This window comes from Scardinius erythrophthalmus (genome assembly GCF_964197995.2).
Source record: "Scardinius erythrophthalmus genome assembly, chromosome: 12".
Taxonomy (NCBI): domain Eukaryota; kingdom Metazoa; phylum Chordata; class Actinopteri; order Cypriniformes; family Leuciscidae; genus Scardinius; species Scardinius erythrophthalmus.
In genome coordinates, this window is record NC_138232.1 from 19,544,317 (window position 1) to 19,555,817 (window position 11,501).

The window sequence follows — 11,501 nt, forward strand, 5'->3', positions numbered from 1 at the left end:
ACATGGCCCTTTACCACCGTTTGTTTATCAAAAACTCCAAACGGGTTTTCCCTCTCGGAAAGAGCACTGCGGCTCTGATGTTTGCTGAGCACATATTCCATTTCAAAGCCATGTGGCTCCCTCTTTCTCTGTCAAAGAGCCTCTGTAACTCCCTCTCTTGATCTCTTCCCTACACACACATCTGTCTATCCACCAACATGTGCAGAAAAAAATGAAGGAAAATAGGAACAGGGTCCAAAGGTGCTCCATCAACCTCTCACGTTATTAGTGATGGTCCCTCCTCTGTTTTCAATCCCTTAAAAACTGCTGGACGGAGGGAAACACTCACTTAAAATCTTTTCAGGGACCAAGACTGCATTAGTTAGTTCAGAGTGCATGAAACCCCTGCCACCAGGTTACTGATGGACAATCCCTCAGTGTCCATTATGCAAAGCCTAGAGAGGCAATAATCTACACTATACCGACATGTTTTGACTTCCACACAAGGAGGCAAATATGCAGGTCTCAGAAACTTTGCATCAATCACATGCTTACACCAGATGGAGGCTTATGCTTTTTATTTGGCACTGTGTGTTAGAGATATTCACCATACTGCCAGAGGACAAGATCACATTCCCATCGATATCAGGTTGTTTTCGGTTTGATTTCCGATGCACCTCTGGGAATGCACTTGGGCGGGGTTGACGAGATTGATAGACAAGGGAGGACTGGGAAAAGGAGAGAAACCATGAATAATGCAAGTTATGAGATCATAGAACAGTGTTATCCATCTTTTTTTTCAAGGTGGAAGTAAGCTACTCCTTGTGAATTTTGGAGACTTCCGATTCATTAGACGCCACCAACCTTTATCCTGTGCCCCATAACGCTTTGTGTGAATCATGGGAGTAAATTTCGTTAATCAATAAACAATCAGTGACTCCAAATACACTTGTCTAAAGGTTCGCTCAAAAAATGCAATAATAATAATAATTTGCAAAAACTGGGAGGTGGCATTCACCCCTCAACCATTGAACATCAAAAGAAAACTTAAAAGTGTAAAAGCATTAACAAATTACTATCAGCAGTCTTTTAGCAACAATATTATTGACAATATTACTGTATAGTAATACATGTAAGTCTATATTATATAACATAAGTTTATGTTGAGTTAATCAAAAATGTTCCTTCATTAACTGGAACACTGATGAATATTTCAAAGTGCTTTTCCTCATTTTGACAGATAAATGTTGTATTTACCGGTAAACACTGCTGATAGGGATTATAAGTCGAAAAAGAGAAGAAACCCACATTTTTAAGTGCCGTGTGAAAAAAGGAAAAGAGATGCGAGTATGGCTTTTTTCTCGGGATCGGAAAATATATTACATTTTAATACGAAATACAAAGAGAAAAGAAAGGAAAAACAGAACACAGCTAAAGGACTAAAAATAACTTTTGTCACAGATATTCTTGTGATACCAATGTCACAATAAAATACCAAGAGCTACATTATTTTCCTGACTGATGAAAATTGAGCATTATTTGTAGCGCAACCTTATTATTTAAAACTATTTGTTTCAGTTATTTGAAGTTCCTTAAACTGGAAGTGCCAACCATAATTTAAAGGGATAGTTCACTTTGAAATTCAATTTTGGTATGTTTTAGCTTACCTCAAGGGCATCCAAGATGTAGGTGTCTTTTTTTCCGCTTTTTTTCAATTTTGATATTTTTAGGTCAAACCGTTCTTGTCTGTCAGTCATTTAATGCAGGTCTATGGTCACTGTCTCAAAGAGCATGCACAGAGTCCAAATTAAAACAATTCCCCGTCGTCCAAATTAAGCAATTCCCCATCGTAAGTACACATTGATGGCCTAAGACACGAAACGAGCGGTTTGTGTGAGAAAACGAACAGTATTTATATCGTTGTTACCTCTTGAACACAGCCGCATCCAAGTGATCTGAGGGTGCGGGCGGGTATAGATATATACACTAGATGTCGCCTTGGCTACTGCAGTTCATTGGAACGAAACCGTAGCCAAGAGACATCTAGTGTATATATCTATACCCGCCCGCACCCTCAGATCACTTGGACGTGGTTGTGTTCAAGAGGTAACAACGATATAAATACTGTTCATTTTCTCACACAAACCACTCGTTTCGTGTCTTAGGCCATCAATGTGTACTTACGATGGGGAATTGTTTAATTTGGACGATGGGGAATTGTTTTAATTTGGACTTTGTGCATGCTCTTTGAGGGGGTGACCATAGACCTGCATTAAATGACTGACAGACAAGAACGGTTTGACCTAAAAATATTAAAATTGAAACTACTGCGGAAAAAAAGACACCTACATCTTGGATGCCCTTGAGGTAAGCTAAAACATACCAAAATTGAATTTCAAAGTGAACTATCCCTTTAAAAAGCAGTAGGCTCATTTGGAAAAAGGTGGATAGGTAAATAACTAGAATAAAGTAATACACTAGAATAGAATAAATTAAAACTAGAATAAAGTGCAGTAAATGGTAAAACTTTCACTACAAACCAGTGTGTTAATGATTCCAACAATAAATTAACATATGATAAAAAAACACAAGTCTGCAATATGAAGTAGCATATTTTTGTACAGCTAAAAAAAAACTGGAAGCGGCCTGACACCAGAAGTTAAAATGGCTCTTACGATAAAAAAAAATGTGGTAGATACCTGTGACATTTCATTAGGGCAATAATTCGCTTATTATCTGAGATGAAGATACCAAATATGCCTTATGCAGTCCATTATACACAGTGACACACCATCAGGTGGTGAAGTGTGCTTATCTATGCATTAATGGTTTACTGTATCAGTCAGATTTCCAGAGGAACTGGAAGTCCAGAGACCCAAGGAAATAATGTGTGAGGTTTGTGCATGTGCTCCTACCCGGCTAGTGAGAGCAGCCTGCTTGCTGAGCAGCTGGTCTCTGTCTGTGCTCATCTGAGAAGGCAGATCCTTCGGCAGCCGGTTCTCCTCCAGCTCACTGCTCTCGCCTGATACATCACCAGAGGAAAACATGGCAGGAAATGATAGGATGTACATGTGTTCTAATTATACCAGCAAACCCGTCACCAATGAGCTCATTCAGAGTGTAGAGTATACCTGTGGGCGTATCAGCCAGGTTTCTGGTGATGATCTCACGGATGCGGGCAGGAACTGGCGTGGTGCTGGACTCCTCCTCATCCCCACGCACAGTGTAAGTCTTTTCCTCAGCACTGCTATCTGGGTTAAGCAGTGACTCCTCCAGCTTCTGCATTATCAATATTGGTGCATGGAGAGAGGCTCACACATACAATCAGGTGACCTAGTCTCACTGCAGATCTAAAAAGCTTTGATGTTTGTTAATAAAACTATGTATTTGATTTATAATATTTTTTTATTATCATTGCAACTAGTTTGTGGTATCTGTATATGTTTCAATCTGTTATCACAACAGCACAAGGAAATGAGTAACCTGTCTTCAGGTTTCACAGAAGAACCTGAAACGGACCCACTGATCTACCTTAATTTGTTGAAACATTGCAAGGCTCGTTAATATTAAATCAAGCTCTCTCCTCTTTCATTCACACATGCTGTTTTGAATAGGTGCAATAACCTATTTAAGTTACAGCTGGTGAAGATCAGCTTTCCTGCTGGAAAACACGTAGGCTAACGTTACCTGAATCACGGCTTCCAGTCCTTGATCCCCTTCACAACTCATCTGGAAACTGGTAGTGATCCAATGCACTTTAATAACCGAACAGCCACGTTTTTCCAATTGTCCTCAATTCTTGCTGAGACTTCAAGTGCTTTTAAACGCTTAAACTGGGTTTAGCAAGTTGCTATGTAAGCTAATAAAGTTTTACATGCATTAAAAGATTTGCTCTAACGTTATAGGAAAAACAATGTTGCAGAGTGATTTGCACTTCAATGTCAAAGCTTTAATAACGCGCACAAGCATATTAAACGCAAACTATTTAACGTTAGTATTGGTATGAAGCCACAAGTGTAAAAGTTGCAATCACAGCCCAAGCTTGAGGTGGGTGCCTATGGTTGCCAGGGAAACCGGACGCTCTCGCGTGTTGTCATGAGAATTCAAACGCAAGCTTTTCGGCTTCCATAGTTACAAACGCAGCAAGTCACGACTGAACAAATCTGGTTATTCCAGTCATGTTGCAACTTTGTTAAAAATGCATTATGTTGATGATAACTAACAAGTGTTTTAAACGGCACAATTTTGTAATAAACATGATACAACTTTTTTTCTGATTAAAAATAAAACACATTTCTAAAAAAAAAATAGTCAAAAATAAGATTAAATTCTTGAATTAGAATTTTACAGGAAAAATCATGTGATACAAAAACAAAAATGCTTAAACAAACATTTATTGACCACATGAAGGCAAATAACAACTAGCTGCTACATGTAAGGCTAAAAAACATACCCCTTATAGCCTAACAATACACAAAACTCAATATACACAATTTTACACAAATAAAATAAATAATTGATTTTATCTTTAGAGTAAAACAAATTAGTGACCTCACATTATTAGCACACGTTATTTTATTTTTTTGAGTGTTTGCAATACGTCTCTAAGACATTTCCTATCATATGTTAAATAGACATTCAGAAACCGTCTTTAAGATGTATGGTTTAGAGTGAATGTAAACTGACTTTTTAAAGATGTTTATCAGATGTTTGTACACAGCAGATGCTTTCCAGATGAACTGCTCTTTAACACATCTTGGAGAAGTATGTGTGCTCTCTGGGTTATGATTGTTATAAACTGATATTGTAATTCCTTTTTTCTAAATGATAGTCGCCAGTGTACGCTGAGAAAAGTGGACATTTTGCACCAAAACTTAAGTCAGGATTTAGGGGACAGGACAGATATTAAGTCTCCTCAGGGAAGAATTCAGTCCACTGTGAAGTGTCCAGGAAAATGGAACAGCAGCCACTGTAGGACCAGAGTCTGGGAAGAAAGCAGTCCACCTTCCAAGTGTTGGAGGCACGGTTGTATACTTCCACTTCCACACTGTAATCCCCCTCCATTCCCTTCCAGTGCCCTCCAGTCACATACAACTGCCTGCCTAGAACCACCAAATCCCCATTCTCATGAAGAGTGTGCAGATACTGAATCTGGGAAGAAAAATGCCAAACATAAAAACAGTACATGAGGGTTCGGCTAATTTTATATGTGCTTGATTTTCTGTGTAAAAAAAAAAAGAAAAAAGAAAAAAAAAATCACATAAAACTCACTTTTTCCCACATATTACCCTCTGGGTCATACAAATAAACCTTTTTGGTGTTATCTGCTACGAGGTAAATGACTCCATCCATACAGACAGAGCGGGGAGAAGAGAGATATTTAGGAATAAAAGGAGAGCAGATGATACACCAGCTATCTGTTGAAGAAGAGAACCCTCATTTACAAAAGTATACTCTGACTACATAGTATTGAACTGTGCTTCAATGTTGGCAGGGCTCCATGAGTGAAGACTCTTGTAAAGTGTCTCATAAAATTGTTCTGAATTACTAGTTCCAAACTACTAGAGGCTCTAATATGACAGATGTGGTTTGTTTTTAATGATACTTGTGATGTAATACACGTTGACATGTGTTGTTTCTTACCTATGACAGGGTTGTAGCACTGCATAGTCAGGGCATTATATTTAACAGCACAAGAACCAATGAGGTACAGCTTTCCTTCACACGATGTGGCTGTAAAGTTAGTCACATACTTCAGTGCTGGGCCCGTGGGAGTCCAGCAATTACTGAATGGGTCATAATGTTCAACTTCGACAAAATCCATTGTAGTACCTGTCAATGAAAAAGAAAAAAGAAAAATGCAATGTCTTATGTTACATAAAAATGTCCAGTTCTGCAGGGAAATCTACACAAATGTCTTTGTCTGAAGCATGCAGTTGGAAACTGATTTGTTTTCTTACCACCAATTACATAAATCTCTCCATTGAGAGTTGCAGAAGAGTGGTTAGTCCTGGGCCGCAACATTGGGGCGACTGTGACCCACTTCCCCTCACGAGTGATGAACTTCCAGGTCTCTGTGGTGGACCACGTGTTGGACTGAGACCCTCTTGATCCACCTGAGAGTTATAAAAAATCTTGTAAATGGGTATTTTTTCCATTCCATGTAAATTCAGATGAAGGCTTAGCTGATTTATCTGAATAAATCCTCAGCTCAACAGGAAGGTTCAACTGTCCCCATTGGTGACCAGGCAACATTAGGCAATAATGCCCCAAGTATTCCAGGTCATCCCAAAGTTAATGTTCTGCTTTTTTGCGTTCTAGTCCCCACATTTCTAAAGTGATTTCAGGTCTTATGTGAGTCTTAGCAGGATTGTCTATAAGACATGGGACTGTTTTATCTCAGCATCTCCAAATCCTCATTGGAGATGACGTTCCATTCATGTGTGTAATAACTATAAATCTTACTGATCCTTTCCCAAAGGGCACAGGCTCTATAAATACCATGAAAATCTTTGGACTGTTTTCTCTTGGTAAAAATAGAGAGACTTTTTTATTTGTATCATTTCATTCTCTTTTCTTCAGGCTCTCTTTCCTTGTCATTATGATTTGAGGCATGCAGACCAAACCAACCAATCAGCTAATTATCAATACTACTATAAATATTGTGAAGAAAACAGTTTTGTCTAAGTTGATATGGGTGTTACAGCCCTTAGGTAATGGTTACATATCTTATGAAAAGAGTTCAGCTCACCTGTGACATACACATTGCTGTTTAATGAGACAACAGAATAACCCCATTTATTGTAGTTGGGAAAATCAGGTAACTGAAACCACTGCCCTATGGAAAAAAAAAAAAGAAATGTTCTTCTTAAAAATGCACATGTATACAGTATATAGCGTGAAGTAGGGTAAATGAGATCTCATCACATAACAACCAGCTAGAACATGGTTGTTAACTACCAATTAAAAGTTTGGATATACATGCTCATTTTTTATTATTACTGTTTTTAACATTTTAGAATAAGTAAAGTAAAGGTCATCAAAGGATATGGAATAATACTTTTTTTTTTTTAACCAGCATCAAGAGATGAAGCATCGTACTTACCCTTTTAAAAATTTTAATTTTAATATGGTAAAGAAATTCAGAGAGAGAGAGAGCATGCATAATTATTATCATATTTCTTCCCACAGCAAATTTTACCAATTTCAAACCACATCAATCTTAATGACTACTATTAATTTTGTATTTAATCATTTATAAGTGATATATAATTGTTAAGGAAGGCTGGAAGTGGAAGTGGAAGCCTTATATTCGGGTGTGCAAAATTATTAAGCAGGTTTTATTTTACAGGTAAAATGGGCCAAAAAAGAGATTTAACTCGCACTGAAAGGTCAAAAATTAAGGCGTGACCAATGAACAGCAAAACACTCACTGGTTCAGCAGAGTCATACAAAAACCGGCCAAGAAGAAAAGACATGTTAACTGCCAAAAAAAAAAAAAAAAAAAAGGAACTAAGGTGAAGAATTAGGTGTGAAACCATCAGGAACCCTTTAGTCTCCAGTGCCACCATTTCCCAGAGCTGCAACCTATCCTGGAGTCTCAAGAAGTACAAGGTGTCAGGATCTCAGAGACTTTGCTATGGTAAAGAATCCTGAAATATGACACACATGTAATAAGAATCACAAGCTGAAGTGTTGTGAAATACATGAAGACTTGTTTTTTATAGACAGATAGGTTGGTAGTGACTCTTGAAGGACCAGCACCACATCCTGTCGTACCACTGTTTGAAGAATTAATCTTCCAGAATCTGGCAGTAAGTTTTGGGAGTTGATTTTAAGTCCATCTCCTACCCTGAAAGGTCCAACTTGGTCATTGTAGCAGCTCACAGCACGACTCCCTCGCCACCGCTGCTGTTGTCTGGCTTGAACTGGTGCTGGTCCCTCAAGAGTCACTCTCAACCTATCTGTCTATAAAGCCTTCAGACAGATAGGTTGTCTATAAACAGTCTTATGTATTTCACAACACTTCAGCTTGATTCTTATTAAGTGTGGGTCATATTTTAGGATTCTTTACCATAGCAAAGTCTCTGAGATCCTGACACCTGCCATTCTGGGAAATGGTGACACTGGAGACTAAAGGGTTCCTGATAGTTTCAAATCTAATTCTTGACTTTAATTCTTAATTTTCTTTGCAGTTAACATGTGTCTTTTCTTCTTGGACTGTTTTTCTATGACACTGCTGAGCTTATGAACGTTTTGCTGTCCATTTGTCACACCTTCATTTTTAGTGCAGTTATATAAGTTAAATCTCTTTTTTGGCCCATTTTAACTGTAAAATAAAACCTGCTTAATTATCCACACCTGAATATAAGGCATTTTCACTTCCAGCCTTCCTTAACAATTAAATATCACTTAAAAATTATTTAATTACAAAATGAATAGTAGTTATAAAGATTGATGTAGTTTGGAATTGGTAAAATGTGCTTGAAAAAAAAATATAAATAAGATAAATAAGAATATCAACTTGCATATATATACACTGTATATATTAAAATCCTGCTCACATTATGGGTGTTGTGTAGGTTTCCTATATTTTTGGCAAAAGGGAACACCACAGCCATTTTCTTTTTTTTTCTACTGCATACAGGCATACACAGTAAAAGAAATGGACACAGCGACCCCATTGGATTCAAGAGAGAAAAGTGAAGTCAATTAGAAGCACTCACTTCCTGATGGCCGAGCGTACTGCGCAGACTCAAACTGAGCTTGACGACGTAGATGTGACGTGAGTAACCTGTCTGTCTTCTAGTAGCTGTGCCAAGAGAAATCTGAATCATTCCCTTCCGAAACTTGCAGAGACAGAGAGTGTGAGTAGGAGCTGTCCATGAGCTAGGAGCAGGAGCAACTTTTGCTAAGTATTCTGATTAATTATTTTGTCATTTTGCCTCCACGTCCCCCCGATTGCCCGCAAGCTTCTCCTCCTGTCCATCATAGACAGCTGTCCATACGGTAATTTCTCTACTGTGCGACAGAGAGTCGCGTGGTTATGACGCAATCGTTAGCCTATTTTTACCAAAAGTGCTTCTACGGGGCCATAACGTAAGATACAAGGCAATGGAGCCTTTTATACATTTTCGTGTTTCTTTAGAAATAAATAATGGACAAATGGAGTCTTTAAACGCCTCGGATGTAAAGTTATTCGCTGTCAAAGTGACGCCAAAATGAATGGGAGTCAATAGAATGCTAACAGCAGGTGATGGCCAAAGTTTATTAAAAGAGCATCTTGTTAGCAGTGAATTACCCCTTGAAGTGTATTCAGATTTGACTGGTAGTATGCAGAACAGATCTTAAGTGTTCCACATTATGGTAATTCTCCCTAGTGGAGTTGCTGTGCCAGCTGAAGTTGTCCTTACCAAGCTTTGGGTTGTAGAAACAACAATTTCTGGGGTGCAACCTTCTATCTGTGTCTTCATCTTCATCCTCGTCTTCATCGTCCGAGTCATCCAGCGAGGGACCACCCATCACAAATAAAACCTCCTGCAGGTTGAGGGCCTTCTGAGTGACTCTTTGCTCTGACACACCTCCAGTCATTTCTCGTTTCTGAAGAATAAAACAACAACACAAAATGTATTTTGTAGAATGGAACATTATGTTTAAGAAACCTCAATAAAATAGATTTGTCTGACCTCTCTACATATTCCCTCCACCAACTCTTTGCATTCAAGCGAGTTCTGCACCAATGGCTCTTTGAGCAAGTTCTCAGTGAGGTAGGATTCTGGGAGGAGGGAAAGCTTAGTCAAGCTCAACAATTCTCGCAAGTGGCAGATCCGATTTTCTCTACAATGCCCGACCCAGGCCAAAACTGCTTCGGTACAGGACCGGTCATCTCTTATATGCAGATCCTCATCCTTCAGGCAGGCCACCAGCCTTTCTTTCTCCAACAGCAAAATCTCCTCATGTTGTTGCACTGCCTCAAAGTTCTCAAGGAGGAAGCCCCATGCTTTAGCAACCACTTCAGGGCATCCATGGATCTCTCCAAACTCAAGGATTCCCAAGCAGTTTGTGGCATCTATCTGGTGCTGCAAATATCGGCTGCATACAGTACGGACAGTGTGGAACTGGAGCTGGCTAGACGTGCACATGAGTCCCTCCACATTGTTTTTGTTGATGGTGAGTTTCCCTGTATAAGCAAAGTCCAACAGTGTTGACAATACATTCGGATCTACATCATGAAGCTCGACACGAGCAGCAATGCTCTCCACGAAATCACCTGAGAACATGGAATGGAAGTAATGGCTGCAGAGTGCAAGGATTCCACGGTGACAGGGGAAATCCCGTCCACCAGCGCTCAGGGTGACATCCACAAGTTTGGGTTGAGAGCAGAGGGAGCGCAGGCCCTCTAAGATGCTCTGCGGGTGGGAAGAGAGGCAGAAGTCTAGGTCGTCTACATTTCGCACCATGACGACACTCTGACCTGTGGCCTTAATGCATTCAGGGCCAACCAACAGATGTTTTCAGTGTTTACCTACATCGGACAAGACAAATGGGTATAATCAGTCACATGAAATCTGATTGCGACATTCATGATCAGAGCAGTGTGGAGCCTCCAGTGACCTGAGGACAAATGTTCAGTCTTTCTGCTTGGTAACAGAACATTTCAGAAACAAATTGGTAGAGAATGAAGTCATGTTAGAACATCAATATAAGTCAAATTATCAGATGATTTTCACCAAAGTTAAAAACAGGTTCTTGCCAAAGACAATATATCTGAAAGGCACACTTGGAGAGTATAATTCTGAGAATTAAACTTACTAACATTCAAGATGAATTTTGTTGCCTGTTAGAGAGTTTGCACACATAACACACTAAAAAAATATATATCACTGGCGAATCAAAAGAAGATGTTAAACAAGAAAAAAAATAGCCATTCTTGTGAATTTCCAATATGATTGTTGTTTCTGATTCTGAAGAACTGCACAAATCTAATGATGTGATAGCTTACTCTGTGGCTTTTTGCACAAACCGTCAATGACGTTGATTTAATCGGAACAACAAAATGACTCAAAGTAAATTGAAAAGTATACACTTTTCCCTTAATATTCAAAATAATTTTCTTTACTTGTTTTCTATAATGTGCAACACAAATATATCTGTTAACATTTTCTCAAATAACAGACACTTCAAATAATTTTTAGGTCCATTTACTTAAAATACAAAGTTTGTTGTCCAAGGAGCAACTGACAGTACTTATAACATTTGGAAAGTTTAATTTCTTCTTTTTAAGACAAAAAATACTCTAAATTAAACTTACCTGCCTGCCAATGAAAGCAGAAACCATTCATTATTCACAGTACTTTTTTTTAAAAGGCAATCTATTTTGTTGCTGCTGTCTGAAATGGGGGACACGTTGTCTTCTGCAGAGTCACTGGGAGAGCATGCTTGTCTTTCACACTGCTATTTTTAGGTCAGTCAAAATAGTAGAGTTAAGTTCCCAGCTGCTCTTAAAGAGATACACACAACAC

General features: G+C 38.7%; 2 protein-coding genes across 2 annotated transcripts in view; both read right to left on the bottom strand.

Moving 5' to 3' along the window:
* Positions 1 to 3,708, bottom strand: part of crocc2 (ciliary rootlet coiled-coil, rootletin family member 2) — a gene marked incomplete at both ends in the record, with an annotated part of 51,279 nt that extends 47,571 nt beyond the window's left edge. The window contains 3 exon segments of the mRNA XM_081380500.1: positions 2,895 to 3,001; positions 3,111 to 3,258; positions 3,667 to 3,708. Coding sequence (XP_081236626.1) covers positions 2,895 to 3,001; positions 3,111 to 3,258; positions 3,667 to 3,708 — 297 coding nt within the window.
* A 649-nt stretch (positions 3,709 to 4,357) lies between these two features.
* Positions 4,358 to 11,432, bottom strand: klhl30 (kelch-like family member 30). Its single transcript, XM_081381667.1, has 8 exons — positions 11,291 to 11,432; positions 9,666 to 10,504; positions 9,393 to 9,579; positions 6,731 to 6,817; positions 5,940 to 6,095; positions 5,623 to 5,811; positions 5,251 to 5,396; positions 4,358 to 5,130 (listed from the first exon to the last, which is right to left on the bottom strand). The coding sequence occupies exons 2-8, from the start codon at positions 10,437 to 10,439 to the stop codon at positions 4,885 to 4,887; spliced, it is 1,785 nt and encodes a 594-aa protein (XP_081237793.1). The 5' UTR covers positions 10,440 to 10,504; positions 11,291 to 11,432; the 3' UTR covers positions 4,358 to 4,884.
* Between the last annotated feature and the right edge of the window lie 69 nt (positions 11,433 to 11,501).